The following is a 22,825-nucleotide window of genomic DNA, read 5'->3' as shown; positions in this document are numbered from 1 at the left end:
CCCTTAGGCTGGACTCCATAGCCTCTGTCACGAGAGAGGCCCGAGGTCATGCTGCAGGTAAAGCCTGGACCCCAGGGAGCAGTGGTGGCCCCCACAGTGTGCACCTGACTGCATGCGCATACCCCTCAGGTAGGGGGCAATGAGGCTGGAAAAGCCCCACCTAGGTCCCAGGGGCCCTAGACTTGCCGAGGGTGCTGGGGGAGGATTCATAGGACTGGAGAGCCTGGCTGTGCTCTGAAGCCCCGGAGGCCAGTGTCCCTGACTCTCTTCCCAGGCCCTACCCTAAAGGTGACGAGAGAAAGAAAGCTTGTCTGTCGGCTCTCTCTGAAGTGAAGGTGCAGCCTGGTGAGTGGGGCTTCAGGCTAGGGAAACTGGGGGAGGGCCCTGGGGCCTGGTGCCTCTCTCTGGAACCTGCCCTGGCCAGTGGTCACCCGGCCTGGCTCCTGCTGCTTTCTGAAGGCCAAGACACTGTCCTCAGTAGGTCTTGCTTTAGAAGGTTATTGAGGTCCAGTGTAACAGAAGTGACAAAGGCCAGACAGGCAGGGGGGCGTCACAGATGTGCTGGGACCTGTTGGATGTGGTGCCTGTGGCTCTTGCCAGGTGGTCAGAGCTGAGCTTCCCAGGCATCACTGCCCAGCCCCGCTTTTAGCTGCTGACATGTGCTTGTTCTTCAAAACCCTGGCCATGCACACATGCCTCCAGCCTGCTTCAGCGTTGGCACAGCACAGGCCCTGGGTGAACCCCTCCTTAACTGCCCCAAACCCCCGCCCCACCTCCAAGCTCCAGCCAGCTCAGCCTCTCAGGAGACCATGCTGCTGGACGCGTGCAAGGGCACTGGGGAGCCAGCCAGGGCTGGCATCTAGGGAAGGGAGGGAGGCCAGGGACTGTGTAGTCCTGGGGGCCCAGCCCTTCCTGTCAGGACCCCTCCTCTAGCGCTCCCACCCCCAGCACTGCCAGTCCTCGATGGGAGCGGCTTCCTCTCATCCTCACCCTGCACGTCCTCTTGGAAAGTGGCTCCCTTGTCAGACAGCAGGATGGGCCCTGGGAAAGGTCGTGGTCAGGGAGGACCGCTCTCATTGGCCTCGGCACCAGGAGGCTTCAGAGGCCCCAGTACCACCCTGTGGGCAGAGGAGGCTTGTGTTAAAGACGGATGGTGCATTCTCACCTCATCACACCCAGGCCTCTGATGTCCCCTCCGTCCCTCACAGGCTGCTACCTGCCCAGCAACCCCGAAGCCATCGTGCTGGACATTGACTACAAGTCCGGGACACCCATGCAGAGGTGAGGCCCGCGGTGCCCTCCCACGGGCTGCTGTTGCCAGGGCACCCATGCCACGTACTCTATTGTCTTGCAGTGCTGCAAAAGCCCCATATCTGGCTAAGTTCAAGGTGAAGCGATGCGGAGTTAGCGAACTTGAGAAAGAAGGTTAGTGTGGCACATCTGCCATAGTTTGGGGTTCCCTGAATGGTGACAGCCTCCGTTTGCCCTCTCGTTCAGGGACAGCAGGCACATGTGCAGTGAGAGCTACTGGGTCACCCCCAGCCAGCTGGCAAGCCCCAGGGGTGCTTCTGGGGGTGGGGCTGGGGCTGGTTTGCTCGGCTGTGGGCTGCCGTGTACGTGACCACAGACAATGGCTCCGCAGCAGGAGTTGCTTCTCCCCTGGTTCTGGGCCAGAGTATTGAGTGGGTGTCACAGGGCTGAGCTCTGTGTAGAAGTACTGGGGAAGGGTCCTTCCTGCCTCTTCCTGGGACGGCACTTGGCTCCTCAGTTTGTGGCTGCATCACACCAGCCTCTGCCTGTGTCCAGGGTCCCCTCCTCTGATAAAGGCACTGGTCAGTGGGTCAGGGCCCACCTGAATCTGGTGTGGCCTAACTTGACCACACATGCAAGGATCCTGCTTTCAAATAGGGTCACGTTCTACAGGTTTGGACGGGCGTGAACTTGGGGAGACAGCAGTGCAGGGGTGGTGCAGGCTCTCCACTGTCCACCCTTCACAGTGCCCATTGCCGACCGACCCACTTGGGTCCTCACTCCATGAGAAGGGCTCTGTCTCAGCTCTAATTAGGAAGGGACCCCAGCTGTCTGTTGGGACTCTCACTGTCCCGGGCTAACAGCAGCCTCTTTCTGGGCAGGGCTGCGGTGCCGCTCCGACTCCGAGGATGAGGGCAGCACGCAGGAGGCTGATGGCCAGAAGATCTCCTGGCAGGCAGCCATCTTCAAAGTGGGAGACGACTGCCGACAGGTAGTGGGGGGCAGGGGGCTGGCCGGTGACCCACCTCCCTCCAAGGCTCTGGGCAGACTCCCTGCCGCATCACGTACAGAAATACCAGTTCTGTTACCTTGGGGGAAAGCAGGGCTTCCCGTCAGCCCCGAGCCTCCCCAGCACCGCACCCCCACCTGCCAATTGTTCACCCCTAGCTGCTTACAGGGAAGGGCCCGGGGGTGTGGGTCCCCTTACTCACCTCCCCGCCAGGCAGTGCATCCTGGCTCAACCCATTGCCTGTGGGCAGTGAGGCAAGGCCCTCTCAAGGCCTTGGCTCTCCATCCTGGGCAGGGCCATGGGCACAAGTGAGCTGGCCAACTACCACCCTGTGTCTCCTTGGTTCCCAGGACATGCTGGCCCTGCAGATCATCGACCTCTTCAAAAACATCTTCCAGCTGGTGGGCCTGGACCTCTTCGTTTTCCCATACCGGGTGGTGGCCACTGCACCCGGGGTAAGTTCCTGAAGCAGGAGTGGGGCTGCCCCACACACACACCCCAGCCGGTGGTCTGCCCACAGCCTTGGCCCTCCCTCCCTAGTGTGGAGTGATTGAGTGCATCCCCGACTGCACCTCCCGGGACCAGCTGGGCCGCCAGACCGACTTCGGCATGTACGACTACTTCACGCGCCAGTACGGGGACGAGTCCACCCTGGCCTTCCAACAGGTGGGCAGCAGAGCAGTCCCCAGCACTGCCCTGCGATGGTCAGCACTTTGCTTCCACCGTGTTCCACATCCTCATATGTTTGGGGTTAAACCAGAGCACCTGTAACTTGAGGTAGAAGGAACCTAGAGAAAGCTAACTGGTGGGGGAGGAAGGGGCCACCGCCCCAGAGCCCAGATGTATCCACTGTCACTCCTGCACCGGGGTCTGGCTTACTGACTGGGGTGCACCTGGGAGCGCCCTGAGCACGGCCCTCTCCACACAGGCACGTTACAACTTCATCCGCAGCATGGCCGCCTACAGCCTCCTCCTCTTCCTGCTGCAGATCAAGGACAGGCACAACGGCAACATCATGCTGGACAAGAAGGGCCACATCATCCACATCGGTTGGCAGCCGTCCAGCCTGGGGCCTGGGGCGGGGTTCTGCCCACCTGCTAGGCGGTCACCAATGGCTTCTTGGCATTTTGCAGACTTCGGCTTCATGTTTGAAAGCTCACCGGGCGGCAACCTCGGCTGGGAACCAGACATCAAGCTGACGGACGAGATGGTGATGATCATGGGGGGCAAAATGGAGGCCACCCCCTTCAAGTGGTTCATGGAGATGTGTGTCCGCGGCTACCTGGCTGTGCGGTGAGCTCCCCTCGGATCATCCCAGGCCCAATGGATAGGAGAGGTTGGGGGCAGGGAGGGGCACCTGGAGGCCTTGCTTTCCCATCATGTCTCTGCCACCTGTGCCAGGCGTCAGCGTCCGGCCACATCCTGCACCTCCTGGGCTTGGCCTCCCTCTGAGCATCCATTGGCCCTTCTGCACAAGTCCCTGCTCCCCCAGACCACATGGTGCCCGCTTGGCTCCCCGCGGGAGGGGAGGGTCACCTCCACAGCAGGCACACAGCCACAGCAGGGACCCCAGCTGGGGGCCCAAGGCCGGACGGAGCAGCCTGTGCGGGGACTGCTGTGTGGAGCGCAGGGCGGAAGCCCTGCTCAGGCCGGCCTCTGTCCACCGCCCTCCTTGTCTCTCTCCAGGCCCTACATGGATGCCGTCGTCTCTCTGGTCACTCTCATGCTGGACACGGGCCTGCCCTGCTTCCGCGGCCAGACAATCAAGCTCTTAAAGTAGGTCCTGGGCAGACACACAGGCCACTTGAAGATAGCTTTCCCCCAAGATGGGAGCCCCTCAAGCACTGGCGATGGTAACCATCACCATGCTGTGTGCTCCCCTTGAAGCCCAGAGCAGGCAGAGGCCTGGGTGAGGCGCTGTTGCCAGGGTTCCTGGAGCCACAGCTGAGGATGTCTCTTGGAGTCCCTGTGTTTCCCAAGGACGCAGAGCCGGCCCTGTGTCTGGGCCAAGCCTGGGGCTGCAGCAGCTTAGCCCCAGCCAGTCCTCCCCAGCCACAGGGCCAATCAGCCCCTCAGGTGCTGAGAAGGGGCCCAAGCCCTCCAGATCTTCATAACATGGACTCCAGGAGGGGAGAGTCCCAGGGCCTGACCCTCAGCTGAACAAATTCCTACAAACGCTAAGTGTAGGCAATTGTTCAGACCACATCCCTGCTGAAGGGCAGCCTAGGGGAAGCCTGGCGGGGGAGCAGGGGCAGCCCTGATGTGGTCCTTCCCCACCAGGCACAGGTTCAGCCCCAACATGACGGAGCGAGAGGCCGCGAATTTCATCATGAAGGTCATTCAGAGCTGCTTCCTCAGCAACAGGCAAGCACCCTGTCCTGTCCTCACTCCCATGTCCCCTGCCCAGTGGGCAGGCGCCTGTCTAGGGCCATGCCTGGGCCAGGTGACAGGACACTGCTGCCATAAACTTTGCCCAGTGAGGCAGGTGAGGGCCAGGAAGTGAGTTCTAAGAGACCCAGTGAGGGCAGTGGAGCTGCTGGAAGAGGCCTCAGTGACAGGCTCTCAGGGCTGAGTGTGAGGTGGCCTTGAGTTTTCCAGACTGAACTGAGCAGGGGAGGGGAGCCATCCATGGGAGGTACAGAGGCCCAGGGCAGAAGGGACCAGGAACTGACCCAGGGGGCCCACTAAGGTCAGTGACCCAACGAGAGCATGGGGGGCAGTGAGGGCACAGGAGCGCTACCTGGTCTTGTTGACATGGGGGCAGAGAAACAAAATCGCCGGGGGCAGCATGAGAAGGGTCTCTCCTGAGGATCCCATGGGTGAACTGGGGGGTGCCGAGCAGAGGAGCCCACAGACCCTCTTGGGCCACATGCCCAGATGGGCCCAGGACCCAGGGCAGGCATTGCCTGAGCCCACTGGTGAGGGAGTATATGTCCCAGGGAGGAGGGGACGGCCCCTGGATGCAGCAGGGCGACTCCAGTGGAGTCGGGGTGAGGGTCCCCAGATTGGCCCATCCCCTAATGGTCCCTGTGCTCCCTGCCCTCCAGGAGCCGGACCTATGACATGATCCAGTACTATCAGAATGACATCCCCTACTGAGGGGGCAGAGCACCCACAATCGTGGAGCCGCGGGCACCTGCCCACTTGGCCGCTGTGTGCAGCAGCCGCGTTCATCTGATGGACAAATGGAGCGGAGCATGCCCCCTGCAGAGCCTGGCAATCTGCTGCCCCCCGGGTGCCGCCCCCCACGGCCTGTGCAGCCGGAGCGACAATCAGCCAGTCTCTGCAGGGTGAGTGCTGTTTGCACTGGACACATTCCCTACCTGTCTTATCTCAGAGGTACATGAAGTATTTTCTTGTGTATAAAAAAAAAAAAAAAAAGATTTAACCAATCGAACAAAATAAAAACAAAAACCTCGTGTTGGAATTTGATTTAGTGTCAGATCCCCAATGCATGTTCAGCTGAGGGTGACCTGGACATGCTGGGGGAGGGCGGGGCGGTGAAGTGGGGGAAGGGGTGACCCGGGATGCCCCTCTTCCCTGCTTGCTGCTGCTCCACAGTCACCTCCACTCAGGCTCCCCTCAGGGCCACCTGGCCGTCCCCCATCCTCCTCACCCCCTGCAGGCATCGCCCAGCATCCCCCTCGTTCATCTTCAAGTGCTGCCCAGCATCCCTGTGCACCCAACCCACAGCGATAAACCCACTCACCAGGACCCTCCCAAGACTCTAAATAGGAAGTTACACAAGAGTCTCATCAAAGAGACGACCAGTCAATGAAAATCAGGACAATGAAATTACCAAAAGTGAAGTATAAAGAAACGTTGAATGAGGTGCTCCGGTTATCCCGAGGGGGTTCCAGAATTGGTAAGACACACTCAGCCTCAGGAAGTGGCATCAATACATGGAAGCAGCCAGCATGTGAGGTAAAAGAAGCTTAAAACATTAAATCAGGAGTTCCCATCGTGGCGCAGTGGTTAACGAATCCGACCAGGAACCATGAGGTTGCGGGTTCAGTCCCTGCCCTTGCTCAGTGGGTTAAGGATCCAGCGTTGCTGTGAGCTGTGGTGTAGGTTGCAGACGCGGCTTGGATCCCGCGTTGCTGTGGCTCTGGCGTAGGCTGGCAGTACAGCTCCGATTTGACCCCTAGCCTGGGAACCTCCATATGCCACGGGAGCGGCCCAAGAAATAGCAAAAAGACAAAAAAAAAAAAAAAAAAGCATGCCGTGGCAGAAGTTACATGTTGAAACTCAGTAAGAGGCAGAAGAGGAGTTCCCATTGCGGCTCAGCGCTAATGAACCTGACTAGCATCCACAAGGACTCAGGTTTGATCCCTGGCCTCGCTCACTGGGTTAAGGATCAGGTGTTGCCGGAAGCTGTGGTGTAGATCACAGAGGAGGCGTTGCTGTGGCTGTGGTGTAGGCCGGCAGCTGTAGCTCCAGTTCAACCCCTAGCCTGGGAACTTCCATGTGCCACAGCTGTGGCCCCAAAAAGACAAAAATAAAAATAAAGAGGCAGAAGAAGCAAGACCAGCTCTATGCTGGTGACAAGAGATGCTGCCCCAGCCTCACAGACCTGGGGCAGGGAGTGGAGGGAGAGGTTCCCTATCGCCCCATGAACGCATCGTCTGAAGTGAAGTCTGATAGTTTCAGGGAAGAGACCATCTGAGCTGGAGGCTTAACATCCCTCTCCCCACATGTGACAACAACGACTGGCAGGAAACTCTGAGTACAGGGGAACTGATGCCGTCCCCATGCTGCCCATCCAGCCAACGTTTAGGGACCAGACTCCACCCAGAGCGGCTCACCGTCCATGCCCACCCCAGGCTTACACCCCGGGGAGTAAGGCAGGGATGAGTGAGACATCCTCAAGAACCCTAGACGTGTAGGGAACAGAGGAACCAAGATACCGGACAAAACGCACAATGGGGTTGGGATGCGGGTCAGGTGCTTTATGGTCTGCTTGGGGAGGTTGATAGAGCCAAGTCCGTTCAAGCACAAAGGAGCCCAGGATACAGGGTGTAACTTCCGGAAGACCAAACACAAGGAAGGGAAAGCACAGGAAATGCAGGATGAACATGTCATAAACAGTAGAAACACATTCAGGCACAGGAGAACTGATTTCAAACCAGGACACTCAAAAAGGAGGCTTGTCACGTTGGCTTTAAAACGAAAAGTCACTGGCAATACGGCAAATTATGCATCTGAAGGTAGCAATGCTATTTACAATCCTGGGGAGAAGATCTCAACCCAGAAGCTGACAAAAAAGTAAGGTCTCTTTTGAGACTAGAAACAAATGAAACTTAAATTTTTTTTTTTTTTTTTTTAATCTATGGCCATGCCCGAAGCATATGGAAGTTCCCAGGCCACTGACTGAATCTGAGCTGCAGCTCAGATCCTTTAACCCACTGTGTGCCTGGCTCGGGATTGAACTTGCACCCTGCCCCTCCCCCCAACCCTCACAGGCAACCTAAGCTGCCACAGTTGGACTCTACCCACCGTGCCACTGCCAGAACTCCATGAAATTGAAAATCTTCAGAACAATCAAGCTCCTCTTTCAATGACACAGAAGACGAAAGCCCAACCCGAGAGCCTGATGCGTTATGGGAAGATTTTTTAGGGAGGCTTGGTGTACACCCAGGACAGGGTGTACCCGAAACATTACTTCCTTGATGTGAGTGTCTGCCAAAAACCTGTCATGCTTCAAGGTGAAACGCTGGCAGCTGTCCTGACAACACTGTCTGTCACCACATCTGCTCAGCGCTCAGCACTGGGGGGCCTCACTTGTCCGGTCAAGACATAAGAGGAAATGGTTTAAGAATCTGGAAAAGAGAAATGACTCTCAGAAATAATATTTGGGTACCTAAAAATCCAAAATAATCTGTGAATATATTCTATAGCCAAACTCCGGGACACAGGTAAACACAGAAAAGTCAGAGTTCCCATCGTGGTGCAGTGGAAACGAATCTGACTAGGAACCATAAGGTTGCGGGTTCAATCCCTGGCTTCGCTCAGTGGGTTAGGGATCCAGTGTTGCTGTGAGCTGTGGCATGGGTCACAGACACGGCTCAGATCTGGCATTGCTGTGGCTGTGGTATATAGGCTGGCAGCTATAGCTCCGATTTGACCCCTAGCCTGGGAACCTCCATACGCCACGGATGCGGCCCTAAAAAGCAAAAAAAAAAAAAAAAAATGACATAACAAACACTATTCCCTCTGTTCGTTTATCCCTGTACCTCAGTGTGGCCCCCTTTATCAATTTATCTATTGGGACATCCAAGCATCTAAAAAGCAAAAAAATAAAATACAATATTGTGTTCACAGACTGTAAGACTCAACATTAAACACTTGTCTCTTCTCCCAAATTGATTTGTAGTCCCACGCCAGATCATAATCCCAGAAACTAGAGCACCAGAAAAAAGCAAACGACAAACAAGAAATATTCACCACAGACCTCAAGGCTAAAGTGCCCCTAAAAAAGAGCTTTGAAAAAACTGAGGGAGAAGGAAAACTTAGGATCCTTTTTTTTTGGCCTTTTTCGTCTTTTCTAGGGCCGCGCCCAAGGCATATGGAGGTTGCCAGGCTAGGGGTCTAATCAGAGCTATAGCTGCTGGCCTACACCAGAGCCACAGCAATGCCAGATCCAAGCCACGTCTTCAACCTACACCACAGGTTCACGGCAACGCCAGATCCTTAACTCACTGATCATGGCCAGGGATCGAACCCGCAAACTCACGGTTCTTAGATTTGTTTCCGCTGTGCCACAACAGGAACTCCGGATCCTATACTTTTAATATGAGCAAATGATATGAGTGGTTTGCAGAAAAAGAAATGCACCTGGTCCTTAAATATAAAAAATATTCTCAGGAGTTCCCTGGTGGCACAGGGAGTTAACGATCCAGCCTTGGCACTTTTGTGGACGGGTTCAATCCCTGGCCTGGGAACTTCTGCATGCCTTGGAAGTAGCTAAAAAAGTAAAAATAAAAAATATATATTCTTGGAGTTCCCATCGTGCTGCAGCAGAAACAAATCAGACCAGGAACCATGAGGTTGCGGGTTCAATCCCTGGCCTCGCTCAATTGGTTAAGGATCCAGTGTTGCCATGAGCTGTGGTGTAGGTCGCAGACATGGCTCAGATCTGACGTTGTTGTGGCTCTGGCATAGGCTGGCAGCTATAGCTCTGATTGGACCCCTAGCCTGGGAACCTCCATATGCCACGGGTGCGTCCCTAGAAAGACTATATATATATATATATATATATATATATATTCTCATAGTTCCTGCTGTGATGCGGTGGGTTCAAGATCTGGCATTGTCTCTGTGACCTTGGGAGTTTGATCTCTGGCCCGGCACCACAGTGGATTAAGGATTTGACATTGCCACAGCTGTGGTGTAGGTCACAGATGGAGCTCAGATTTGATCCCTAGGCTGGGAAATCCATATGCCACAGGTGCAGCCTATATATATATTTATATACGTATTTCCTCAACCTTTATCAAAAGAGAAACACAAATTAAAACCACACTGATGTGCACTTTCTCACCCATCAGATTGACAATGTGCACAGGTGAGGGTGAGAATACAACAGAACAAGCCTGGAAGTAACCAGGGTTGTCATGCACATGGGCACCCTTGAGTCATAATTCCCCTTTAAGGAATCAATCTCAAGGATTCTCTGGCAAAATACAATCAGGCGTTTGCAGAAGGCTCCTTGCTAAGGTAGCATGGGGCCACCTCCATGACCATGGTGGCTGTGGCACCAATGACATGTCCACCTACCACACTGCACAGAGGGAGGAGCTGTAAGGAGGGCAGAGAATCCAGGGTTGCACTGTGCTCACCAGAAAAGGGGAGGGGGGTTGTACACAGTTCAGTTATTAAGGGTAAAAAGGGGAGTCCCCCCCAAAAAAATCAAATGTTTCTTCCAAAGAAGTGGGGGCAAGAGGGTGGAGGGCACAGGGATAGAAGCTAAGACATCATGTTTTGTGGACTGGACTTTGTAATTATAAATTATAAAAAGTAGAGAATGCAACGCCTAAAAATGGAAAGAAAAAAAATCACACTCATTAGGATGGCTATTATTTAAAAAACCAAAGAGGAGTTCCTGCTGTAGAACAGTGGATTAAGAATCCAACTGCAGGAGTTCCCGTCGTGGCTCAGTGGTTAACGAATCTGACTAGGAACCATGAGGTTGTGGGTTTGATCCCTGGCCTTGCTCAGTGGGTTAAAGATCCGGTGTCGCTCTGAGCTGTGGTGTAGGTTGCAGACTTGGCTCGGATCCTGCATTGCTGTGGCTGTGGCGTAGGCCGGTGGCTACAGCTCCGATTCGACCTCTAGCCTGGGAACCTCCATATGCCACGGGAGCGGCCCAAGAAATGGCAAAAAGTGAAAAAAAATAATAATAATCCAACTTCAGGGGCTCTGGTCAAAGCTGCAACTCCAATTCAATCCCTCACCCAGGAACTTCCATAGGCCAAGAGTTCGGCCTTAAAATAAATATGGGAGTTCCCATTGTGGTGCAGCGGACACAAATCTGACTAGTAACCATGAAGTTGCAGGTTCAATCCCTGGCCTCACTCAGTGGGTTAAGGATCCGGTGTTGCCCTGAGCTGCGGTGTAGGTGGAATTGGAGCTATAGCTCCAATTCGACTCCAAGCCTGGGAACCTCCATATGCCACGAATGCAGCCACAAACAGGAGTTCCCATTGTGGCTCAGTGAATTGTCTCTGTGAGGATGCAGGTTTCATCCTTGGCCTCCTCAGTGGGTTAAGAATCCGGCACTGCTGCGAACTGCTGCGTAAGTAGCAAATGTGGCTCTAATTTGACCCCTAGCCCAGGAACTTCCATATGCTACAGGTGCAACCACAATAAATAAATAAGACCAGAAAATAATGGAACAAGGTACAGCAGTTCCTCAAAGAATTAAACAGAAGTACCATTGGAGGAGTTCTGCTGTGGTGCAATGGGATTAGCAGTGTCTTTGCAGTGTCAGGACTGCAGGTTTAATCCCCAGCTCAGCACAGTGGGTTAAATAAAGGATCCCGTGTTGTGTCAAAACCGTGGCTTGAGTCTGATTGCTGACCAGGAAATTCCATATGGGCAGGGGTTGGCCAAAAAAGAAAAGTAGCATTTGACCCCTCCACTGCACTTCTGGCCATAGAAGCAGGGACTCAGATATTTGCATACGTATGTTCAAGGCAGGGTGGAAACAACCCAAATTCCCACCTATGGATGAATTGATAAACTGTTTTATCGACAAAGTATAGTACGAGACTATATTATGACTTCCAGATAAGAACTAAATTTTTTAGGACACATTGCACAATCCTTAAGTTACGTGCATAGGTCCAGAAGAAAGGTTTTTTTCTTTTTACCACCACACCTGCACTATATGGAAGTTATACTCAACCAGCTGAGTCGAATCCGAGCTGCAGCTGCGGGCCTTGGCCACAGCCACAGCCACAGCCACGCAGATTCCAGATTCCACATCCCACCTTGCAGCGTGGCATCCCTAATCACTGAGGGAGGTCAGGGGTTGAACCCACATCCTCACCGACAGACACTATGTCCGGTTCTTAACAAGCTAAGCCACAACAGGAACTCCCATAAACAAATTTAATCCCCCAAAGACTAAGGAACACGTTCAAATCAGTAAGAAAATGATTGTTTAAAGGCCAGAGCAGAGAGTTCGCGTCGTAGCTCCGGAAAATGAATCTGACTAGCATCCATGAGGACACAGGCTTCATCCCTGGCCTTGCTAGTGGGTTAAGGATCCGGTGTTGTCGTGAGCTGTGGTGTTAAGTCGCAGACGCGGCTTGGATCTGGCGTGACTGTGGCATAGGCCAGCGCCTACAGCTCTGATTTTACCCCTAGTCTGGGAACCTCCATATGCCGCGGGTGCGACCCTGAAAAAAAAAAAAAAGGCCAGAGCAAAAACCCACGTATGTGTGCACAGGAGGTACAATTTCACTACCAAAGAAAGTTAATAATAAAAATAGAGCAGTATTTGCATCAGACGAAGTGAAACTCGAGGTCCATCTCCATTAAGCAGAACTTTTCACATAAATAACCAAGACCGCAGCGGTGAACGCGCACTCCACACTGCTTAGTTACCGCGGGGAGAGCGCCGCGGACCACGAGGACGACCCATCCGGAGGAGGGGCGCCTCGGAGACTGAGTGTCCACCACGCGGACGTGGACACAGAGCCCCGCAGAGCCCCGTCAAAAAGCAGGGAGAGCAGGTTTAGTAAGGATTCCGGATTCCCACCGCTCCCGAGGAGCAGCGGGTCTGCGGGAACCGAGAGCGCGGCAGCCTCTCGAGACCAAGGTCCGCCCACCGATGATCCCGAAGAGACGCGACACTCTCGCCCCGGCGTGGCGTCTCCGGGTCCCTCTCACTGCCATCCCTCCCCTTCCCCTCTTCCCTCCTTTCCGGCGTCTCTAATCACCCCCGCGTCTCCCTGCCCCCGCCCCCGACTCTACCCCCGGCGCCCAGAAACCACGCGGGAGACAGGGGTGCAGGCGGCCGCGGCCGGCGTGATGCGCTAGGCGGGCAGCAGTCCGCGCGCGCGCAGCTCCAGCAGCGGGGCCAGTGTGTAGCGCAGGCGGCGGAGGGCGGCGTTCAAGCTCGGACGCGCGAGCCCGCGCTGGAGGGCGAAGGGGTTCACCAGAGCCAGGTAGAGCAGCGGCAGCGCCAGGAGGCCCAGCGGGAGCAGCAGCAGCGTCTGCAGCGCGCCTAGCGCCCACAGCCTGCGGACCGACGACGCACGGGCAGACGCGTGGTGGCGGAGTGTGGGGCGTACCCCAGCCCCCAACCCCACACCCTCTGCCATCTCACCTGATGCCTCCCGCCCCAGCACCGCGGAATAGCCGCTTCTCCTGCGGGGAAAGGGAGCGGCTTTGCAATCCCGTACTGAGGAGGGGAAGGGATCTCTTAGAGGTTGGGGCCCGTAGAGGGCGGAGCCTGTGAGTGCGCTTTGCTCAGTGGGGTCGTGACACGACGGGGCGGGTCACCTATGTGGGCGTGATCGTGGGCAGTCCCTTTGGGGTGTGGTCCTTAGCGGGGGTGGGCACGCGGGGCGGGTCTCGGCTCAAGCCCGCCCCTGCCCGTGCCGGCGCTCACACAGTCTGCTTTGGCCACCTCCTCCATGAGTGAGCCCGCGCAGTCCTGCCCCCGGCGAAGCTGTGAGTCGCACCTGCGGGGACAAGTACTGGGATGGGCCCTCTGTCCGGCCTCACAGTCGTCCTGCCACACCCGACGGTCCTAACCCCCTTACGGCTCCAGTCCGACCCTCGAGGCGTCCAACGCAGCCGCCGCCTCCATCACCTCCCCTTGCAGCTCCTGCAGGGAGTGGGAGTGAGGCCTCACACCAAAGAGGATCTCTCGGTGGGGCGGGGGCAGACTGCCGCAGCTCAGAAGGAGGGGTGGAGGCCACCTTGGGGTCAGAGGTGAGCGGCTCTCGCAGCGGAGGGGGTAAGGCACCTGCAAGACTCCACTCTGCTCCTGAAAGCTGGCCCAGGCCTCCTCCATCCGCTGTGCGCTCTGGCATGCGGGGAGCCCTGATTAGCCCTTATTAGACTCAACCCTCTCCACCCTGCCGCACCTGCCCAGGCCCCACCCACACCCCAAGAAAACCCTCCCCTCTGGACCCCGGCTCTGTCTGCACCTGCCGCAGGGCCTCCGTCTGCATGGCGTGCTTGGCCTCCACCAGCTCCAGCTGTTTCTTCGCGAGGATCCAGGGAACATGAGGACCCCCGCATCCCCTGAATCCGCGGGGATGGACCCCGCCCCGCGGCCCCGTCCTCCCTTGGCCCCAAGGCCACTCCTTTGGGTCATCAAAACCCCGCCCAAGCCACCTCTCCGGCCCTCAAGGCCCCATCCAAGCACCTGCAACGCCACCAATTGGGCCCCGAGTTGCTGCTCTGCGCGTTGCTGACTCAGTTGTTCGCCGCCGTAGTAGAAGAGCTGGGGGTAGGGCTTATGAGGCCGGGATCTGCGGGGCTTCTAGGGGCGCTACTATCCTGGGAGGCGGGGACGGGGCGGGAAGTAGGGCGGGGCTTCCTAGGGAAGCACAAGACAGAGGCCGTCTCTTGAACTTACCTGACTTGACAGCTCCTCCCACTTCTCCTGCAGTTGCCGGTTTTGTTGCTCCTGGACGGGGTTGAGGGGGCGGTCCGGTCCTCTCCAAGGTCCCCGCCCCCACCACAGGCCCCGCCCCCTCAAGACCGTCCTTCGCCCCACCCTCTTCCCTGGCCCCGCCTAACCAGGGCCCCGACCCCACCAGGTCCCGCTTGCGCTGCTCCGCGGCCTCCAGCAGTTCGCGCGCCCGCTCCGCGCGCTCCCGCGCCGACTCGAGCGCCTCTCCCCTCAGGGCACGCACCGCCTGGCTCCGCCGCCGCTGCAGGCTGCAGAGGGGAAACTGAGGTTCCCGGAGTCCGAGGTTGAGCTGGCCTGGTGGGGCCGAGACCCCTCGAGGGTTCGCGCCCGGACACCGCCCGGCGCGGAGCCTGTGCGCGGCTCTGAAGCCCGGGGCGAGTGAAAGGGACAGCTGCGTACCTGCGCTCGCGCTCGCTCAGTTCCTCCAGGCGCGCCGTGAGGCTCTCGCTCTCGGCCTCGAGCCCGCGCACCAGCTCCTCGAGTTCCTGCTTCCGCAGGCGCCCGTCGCGGTTGTCCTTCTGCAGCTGCAGCAGCAGCTCCTGCGCCTCGGCCATGGCTCGGCTCTGCCCATCCCGCCTCCCGGGCGTCCGCGTCACAATGCCCCCCACGCTACCGGTTCCGAACGGCAGGCCGCCGGTGGCGCAGCAGCCTCCTGCGGAGAAGATACAGAAGCCGAAAACATGTTCATATCTTTGGACCCAATGATCCCACTCCTGGGCACCTGTTCCAGGAAGAAAAACTTTAAAACCACAACGCATTAAGTGGTTATTTGAAGTGGGTAGTTACAGTCATCACAAAGAGGAAACCATTGTAATTATTAAATTGATGTACTTTAATATTATGTGGCATGCACAGAGATATGTCGTCTAATTCGAAAAGGGAGAATATTTTTTAGCATATATGCTAAGATAACTAAGACTCTAAGTTCCATGGGCAAGAAAAGTTATTTCATTGGTAAAACGAGATAAAGCCATCCTTTTATTGCCTTTATTTGTCCAGTTTTAATTATGACGCTGGATGCAAAAACCCTAAATAAATTATTAGCTAACCAAATCCAAAGGGATACATTTAAAAAGGTACATGGAAACTAAGACTATTCCAGAGATTGTTCAGTATCAGAAAATTGATATCATTCACAACATAGACAAAAGAAGGAGAAATCAGTTTTAGCCGTGCATTTCAGTAGACACAGAACTCCTGGTTCAGGTCCAGTCTGTGGATACTTTTTTCCTTTTTTTGGCCACACCCCCTGCCCCTCGGCATGTGGAAATTCCCTGCTGGGGATCAAACCTGAGTTGAGATGCAGCTGTGACCAGAACCATAGCTGTGGCAACCCTGGATCATTAACCCGCGGCGCTATGAGGGAACTTCCAGCCTGTGGATAATCTAAAGCCAGGTAGAAAGGGATGCAAAGCTGATGAAAGCTATGTAGTTAAAATGTACAGTAAACATAGTAAAGAGGAAATCTTAGCAGCCTTCGCTTCCAAGATTTTAAGAGAAAAGAATAACTCATTTGAAGTTCCTGCTGTGGTGCAATGGAATGCAGCATCTTGGGAGCTCTGGGAGGCAGGTTAGAGGACCTGCAGTAAAGCAAGAAAAAGAAATAGGAAAGTCTGAAGAGTATGCGGATACAGTTGACTGCCTACCCCTCCTGTTCCTTCTTGCCAGTACAAGCCCCTGAGTGTACTCCTTTCCAAGGGTCCTGTTCTTCTGGGATAGGCCCACCCTTTCCTAGCCCCAGGCACAAAGCAGGACTGGTCACAACCCACCATGGTTGTCTTGCTTCCTTGTAGGATTCTGCCTGTGAAACTCAGAGGAGGAAGTCAAGTGGGCAGGAGCTGGGGGGTGGGTTTGTCTCACTATAAGAAAGAAGGGAGGGGAGTTCCCTGGTGGATCAATGGGTTAAGGATCTGGCATTGTCACTGCTGTGGCATGAGTTCAATCCCTGGCCGGGGAAATTCTGCATGCTGTGGGTGTGACCAAAAAAACAAATTATATTTTCTAACTGGCAGCCGTGATATATATGTACTACAGGTTGAATTGTGTTCCCCCCAAATTCACCTGTTCAGGTTCTAATCCCCAGTACCTCAGAATGGGGCCCTATTTGGAAACAGTGCCATTTCAACTGTAATTCATGAGAATGAGGTAACATAGGGTGGTGGCCCCTCACCCATATGCCCAGTGTCCTTATAAAAAGGGAGATCAGATTTAGTGCAGGGAGACGCCATGTGACAAGAGCTTCACCAAAGAAGTGCCAAGGCTGTGAGAGGCCTGGACTGAGCCTGCCCTGGCACCTTCACGGGGAATGGCTGCAGCATGATCTTAAACTCCTGGCCCTGGAATCCCGAGGAATAAGTTCCTGCTATTCTCAGTACTTGACCATGCCGGCCCAGCTGAGACCATGTCACACCATCGCGTGTGTATGCAATTGTCACAGTCCGTCTCCTGAGGCAGCTAGGCTGGGTGGGCACAGGGTCCTGCAGCAGCAAGGGCGCTGGTCACCTGGTGGGGTAGCGTAGCCAGAGCACCTGGGGGCTGGGACAACCTAGGCCAAGGCCTCCCAAGTCTTTGCCCCAAGAGCAGGCGGCTGTGCTGGATGCTTCACTCAGCAAGCATCACAGAAAGACCCTCTCCCAGGGGGGGTCACAAGTGCAGGACCCACAGATGATGTTGAGATGGAGAGAAATGGGGTACCACTGGTGGTGGCAGTGCAGCTTTGGCCCCTGCTGTGGGTCTGGTGGCCACCTTACCCAAGATTCTGTCTGGCCACTGCTCCCACTGCTCTGCCTGGGCTGGGGGAGGTCTGGCTGGGCGGGAAGCAGGGGCGTCTGGAAGAACAGAGCCTTTGAGCACTGACCTGCATCAGCACCAACGTCCTTCCTCACACTGGCGCCAAGCACCTGAAAGTTTTGAGTCCAGACCAAGATGTGGCACTGAGAAGCACCATCTCCTTGATCTTTTTTTTTTTTTTTTGTATTTTGTCTTTTTAGGGCCGCACCTGCCGCACATGAAGGTTCCCAGGCTAGGGGTTGAATCAGAGCTGTCGCTGCCAGCCTACACCACAGCCATAGCAATGCCAGGTCTGAGCCACATCTGTGACTTACACCACAGCTCATGGCCATGCTGGATCCTTGGCCCACTGAGCGGGGCCAGGGATCGAACCCATATCCTCATGGATACTAGTCGTGTTCGTTTACCACTGAGCCATGACAGGAACTCCTCATTGATCATTTTTATATCGATTACATGGTGAACTATTTTGAAATATACTGGGCTTGAGGAAACGCTACAGTCTGCTTATTTCTCTTTTAATTTTCCAGTAGAAACCAGTCTACTGGAAATGCCACAGCCAGTCAACTGGGACAGCACTGCACCCCCAGCGTCTCCCTGGCCACCCCAGCTACACAGGTGTCCTGATCCAGGAGGCTCAGCCAGGTGGTGGCAGCGTAGTGCCCCGACCAGAGTTCAGGCGAGAAGCTGGGCCATGTTCAGCTTTAATGGGCAGTGACACTGGCCCACCCTTGGGTTACTGTTCTGTGCCTTGACCCCTCCCCACCTACCTACCTTCTGTGGGGAGAGCCAGGCTAATGACACCTCCAGTGAGTCCTGAGCTACTACCCCAGAGGTGGGGGCCAAGTGTGGGTGACAAGGGCCATGGAAATCGACCCTCCCGGTCATGATGCCTCTGCCCTTTGCTCACACCCAGCTACCAGAGGCAACTGCCTGTCTTCCTACCCAGCCGCCTGCTGACCCAGTTCTGCCCCTTTCCGGGACTCAGATTCAAGGTCCTCCTCCACAGATCCTCGTTGCTGTGGCTGTGGCGTAGGCCAGCAGCTGTAGCTCCAATTCAGCTCTAGCCTGGGAACCTCCATGTGTTGCTAGTACAGCCCTAAAAAGCAAAAAAATAAAATTAAAAAATTAAATAGAATATTTGTAACCGCATGAAGAAGAGCAGGAAGCTGAAAGCTACCCTGGTTCACAGCATCTGGTCAGGGACCCCTCCGCCCCCCTTGCCCAGCCTCCCGGACAAGAAGGTGAGTCTTAGGTGGTGCATTCGGAAGTCAGGCCCTGGTCACTGTCTGACAGTGCAAACCCATTCTCCAGCCCACCCTGCGAGGAGGCCTCCAGGATGGCCTGAAGCCTGGCCCCTTTGGGCAGAAGCAGAGTGATCCCTGATTTCAGGCCTCACCCAGGTGGGGGGCAGGGCTCCATCTCAGGGTTAAAGCCCCTTCCCTGTTCTGGGGGAGGAGGGGGAAACCAGGATCTCAGCATTGCTTCCTTTTGAGTCACAGCCCCACAGGGAAGCAGTCCTTTCTTGGTTCTCCAGAGCCGCCTGCTGGCCACACTCAGCCAGGTGACCTTTGCTCTTGATTTTGGTCCCCTTGGCCCCAGGCTGTTCTTCAGATCCCTCTCCCTCACTGATCTTACCCAGGGTCCTGGGGTTGAGCCATATCCACATGGTGACATCTGAAGCCCATCCAGAGTGGGGCCCCAGACCCTTATCAGGAAGTTCACCATGTGGCTGGGGACGCCCCAACACTGCCCCCGAAACCTAGGTGGACTCCTACCCTGCTCTGGCCTGTGTCTGCATTCTGCCAATTACCGCCCTATCTGTCCCTCCACTTCTGTGCCTGTGAGTGGAGACAGCACCTACCTCGGGGGGGTCATGAAGGGTGAATGAGCTGCAGGGCACTCAGGACACTGCGTACACACAAGTGTGTGAGAAAGAGGCTAAAATGAAAGACAAAATTTCCAAGTTTCTGACCTCTTCTGATGGCACCATTGCCCTGGACTGGATCATTCCAACCTCCTGGCAGTCGCCTGGACCTGCCTCCTCCTGCTTCTCAAGCACACCAGCTACAGAGCTTTTGCATCTGCTCTTCCCCTGCCTCCTTCACTTCCTTCAGGCTTCGCCCCAACCCCAGTGCCAGCTTCTCAGGGACACACTTCCTGGCAGATCCCCCCACTCCCCATAACTCCCTTCCCATAGACTGGCTTCCCCACTTTCTGTCTCTACCTTCTGCACTGGGAAAAGAGACCAACTCGGGAGGGCTGGCACACAGAAGGGGTTGAATGGACATGTGGACAGCCTATCCCTATGGCAGGGATGAACACATCACCCAGGAACCCCCTCAGCGCCCACACTCCTCCAGATCCCTTGGGGCTCTGGAACTGAGAAGTATACGACCTCGCCTTGGCTGGTCAGAAGTGCCATGGCCGGCTCAGCACACATGGATATGGATATGGATATGCCACCCCACTGACAAGGTGAGTGCCAAGAAACCCACACACCTTAGGTTACAGACAGACTGGTTCCAAGCTGCTTTTTAGTCTCATTTTTAAATATGAACAAACTGTCAAGGTCACCCAACATTTGAGGAAATCCTTTAAAATTACAGAACAGGGTGCACTTCCCATTGTGACTCAGCAGGTTAAGGACCTGACACAGTGCCCATGAAGATGCAGATTCAATCCCTGGCCTTGCTCAGTGAGTTAAGGAGCCAGCATTGCCACAAGCTGCAATGTAGGTCACAGATGCAGCTCAGATCTGATGTTGCTGTGGCTGTGGCATAGGCCGGCAGCTGCAGCTCTGATTCGACCCCTACCCAAGAATTTCCATATGCCACAGATGCAGCCCTAAAAAGAAAAGAAAAAAAAAATTACAGAGCAGGGAGTTCCCATTGTGACTCAGTAGGTTAAGAACCTGACTTAGTAACCATGGGGATGAAGGTTTGACCCCTGGCCTCACTCTGTAAGTTAAGGATCCAGTGTTGCTGCAGCTGTGGCATAGGTCACAGACGCAGCTTGGATCCAGTGTGCCTGTGGTGTAGGCTGGCAGTTGCAGCTCCAATTCAACCCTAGCCTGGGAACTTCCATATACCAAAAATGCAGCCCTAAAAAGCAAAAAGAAAAAGAGAAAAAAAAAATTACAGGCCAGGGACAAAATGCAACAATCAAGGAACAAACAGAAGAAAGAAAACTAAAAATAAATTGAGATGCTTTAAAAATCAGTTTGCGTTTTCTCAAGGGCAAGAGTCTGCAGAGTGGAACTGACCCATCATGCCCTCAAGGAATGGACACAGTGTCAAAACAAAGAGACAGCACCTGAAGCTGACAGGGAGGAAATCGGGTCACACACAGGAGACAGGACTTCTCGACATCCTGCAAGGTAGAAGCCAATGGAGCAACTCCCAGACTCAGCAGGAAGGTGATATTCAACCTACAATTCTATACCCAGCCCAACTACCACTCCACATCCTTCAAAAGCATTTTCAACACTGTCTCAAAAAATCTGCTTCCCACATGTTCTTTTGTCACAATGGTACTGGAGGAAATATGCTACCAAAACCAGTATGTTGCCCAAGAAAAGATCACACAAGAGCCGGGAAACAGTACTCCTGACACAGGACAAAAAGGCACGACCACTCCCCACCCCCCACCCTGTCCCAACTGTACAGGTCAGCAGGCTTCAGAACAGATGCTCCCTGGGAAAAAGAACAGATGGCATCTGATTCTGTGCAAAACTACTGGGAGGCATTTCAGTGTCAAAGGGTGGAGAAAGCCTCAAAACAAAAGGAACAATTGAAGGGGAGTTCCCACTGCAGCACAGTGGAAACGAATCTGACTAGGAACCATGAGGTTGTGGGTTCAATCCCTGGCCTTGCTCAGTGGGTTAAGGATCCAGGGTTGCCTTGAGCTGTGGTGTATGTTGCAGATGCGGCTCAGATCTGGTGTTGCTGTGGCTGTGGTATAGGCCAGCAGCTACAGCTCCAGTTAGACGCCTAGCCTGTGACCCTCCATATGCTGCAGGTGAGGCCCTAAAAAGACCCCCCCAAAAAAAAAAAAGGAGCAACTGAAAAAAGATTTTTTTAAATTAATTTTTTTTTTGTCTTTTTGCTATTTCTTGGGCTGCTCCCACGGCATATGGAGGTTCCCAGGCTAGGGGTCCAATCGGAGCTGTAGCCACCGGCCTACGCCAGAGCCACAGCAACGCAGGATCCGAGCTGCGTCTGCAACCTACACCACAGCTCATGGCAACGCCAGATCGTTAACCCACTGAGCAAGGCCAGGGACCGAACCCGCAACCTCATGGTTCCCAGTCGGATTCGTTAACCACTGTGCCACGACGGGAACTCCAAAAAAAGATTATTAAACCTCGAAAAATTCAAGAAGGGCCAGTACCCTGGTTAGCCCAGCAATAAACAACTGTACATAGTGATAATGAGTAAAGATTAGCCGGAGTTCCCGTCATGGCGCAATGGTTAACGAATCCTACTAGGAACCATGAGGTTGCGGGTTCGGTCCCTGGCCTTGCTCAGTGGGTTAACGATCCGGCGTTGCCGTGAGCTGTGGTGTAGGTTGCAGACGCGGCTCGGATCCCGCGTTGCTGTGGCTCTGGCGTAGGCTAGTGGCTACAGCTCCGATTAGACCCCTAGCCTGGGAACCTCCATATGCCACGGGAGCGGAGAAAAGACAAAAAAAAAAAAAAAAAAATTAGCCAATCATTCCAGCTTTCGTAAATGAAGTTTCATGGAATATGGCCACACCTGTCTACTTACACTGTTGATGGCTGCTTTTGCTCTGACCACAGTGGTGAGTCACTGGACTATTCAGCCTATAGTCTTACCACTTGGCTACTTTACAGAAAAAGCTTGGCAACCCCTAGTTCATACTAAATACCTGATAACCATCTGGGGGAACACAAGGGAAGGGGACAAGGGTAATAAACTGAAAGGATTTCCTACTGTAAATCCACCCTATGGCTGCCTGTACAACATGGGCACGGGCTTGGAAGGGCAGTCATTTTCTTTTTAAGCCTTTTTAAAAGCCATTTGATCATTCTATGTTCAAATATTGTTTTTGCTTTGGTTTTGTTGGGTTTTTTTTTTTTTTTTTGCTTTTTAGGGCTGCACCCGGGGCATATGTAAGTTCCCAGGCTAGGGGCAGAATCAGAGCTGCAGCTGTCGGCCTACACCACAGCCACAGCAACGTGGGATACAATCCGTGTCTGCGACCTACACCACAGCTCATGGCAATGCTGGATCCTTAACCCACTGAGCAAGGCCAGGGATGGAACCTACATTCTCATGGATCCTAGCTGGGATCGTTAACTGCTGAGCCATGAAGGTAACTCCCGAATACTGTTTTGATAAACCAAAAAATAATTTTAAAACAATAGAACTTACTGAGAGCTAGAATGCCTGTATTCTTCTGGACATGCCTCCACTTCTTGCCCTGTAGCTGCTTGGACACCTGCAGACCACGGAGTCAGGAGGCTAAGCCAGCTGACCACCCTCCCAGCCCCAATGCTGCTCCTCCTGGGTTTTTCCTCAGCCTGGGACACAGAGACCTTTTAAGAGGGACAGTCCTTCAGGGGATAGGATCTACTGTCCCCAAACCTGGAAACTAAG

General features: G+C 54.6%; 2 protein-coding genes across 4 annotated transcripts in view; one reads left to right on the top strand and one right to left on the bottom strand.

Annotated features, from left to right (window-relative positions):
* PI4KA (phosphatidylinositol 4-kinase alpha) overlaps positions 1-5,673 on the top strand; it is a 100,124-nt gene extending 94,451 nt beyond the window's left edge. For all 3 annotated transcript variants that reach the window (XM_047762136.1, XM_047762137.1, XM_047762138.1), the window contains 11 exons: positions 275-345; positions 1,209-1,281; positions 1,355-1,425; positions 2,133-2,242; positions 2,611-2,715; positions 2,801-2,926; positions 3,189-3,309; positions 3,394-3,553; positions 3,947-4,036; positions 4,541-4,624; positions 5,308-5,673. In XM_047762136.1, coding sequence (XP_047618092.1) covers positions 275-345; positions 1,209-1,281; positions 1,355-1,425; positions 2,133-2,242; positions 2,611-2,715; positions 2,801-2,926; positions 3,189-3,309; positions 3,394-3,553; positions 3,947-4,036; positions 4,541-4,624; positions 5,308-5,359 — 1,063 coding nt within the window. In that variant the 3' untranslated portion in view covers positions 5,360-5,673. The remainder of the gene's footprint in view (positions 1-274; positions 346-1,208; positions 1,282-1,354; positions 1,426-2,132; positions 2,243-2,610; positions 2,716-2,800; positions 2,927-3,188; positions 3,310-3,393; positions 3,554-3,946; positions 4,037-4,540; positions 4,625-5,307) is intronic.
* A 7,100-nt stretch (positions 5,674-12,773) lies between these two features.
* On the bottom strand, positions 12,774-14,990 carry TMEM191C (transmembrane protein 191C). The gene is made up of 9 exons (XM_047762650.1): positions 14,814-14,990; positions 14,539-14,662; positions 14,358-14,408; positions 14,145-14,222; positions 13,924-13,980; positions 13,534-13,799; positions 13,331-13,452; positions 13,095-13,236; positions 12,774-13,006 (listed from the first exon to the last, which is right to left on the bottom strand). Exons 1-9 carry the CDS (start codon positions 14,966-14,968, stop codon positions 12,802-12,804), a joined length of 1,200 nt encoding a protein of 399 aa, XP_047618606.1. The 5' UTR covers positions 14,969-14,990; the 3' UTR covers positions 12,774-12,801.
* Between the last annotated feature and the right edge of the window lie 7,835 nt (positions 14,991-22,825).

This window comes from Phacochoerus africanus, chromosome 15, assembly GCF_016906955.1.
Source record: "Phacochoerus africanus isolate WHEZ1 chromosome 15, ROS_Pafr_v1, whole genome shotgun sequence".
Taxonomy (NCBI): Eukaryota; Metazoa; Chordata; class Mammalia; order Artiodactyla; family Suidae; genus Phacochoerus; species Phacochoerus africanus.
This window is presented reverse-complemented; position numbering and strand designations above follow the sequence as displayed.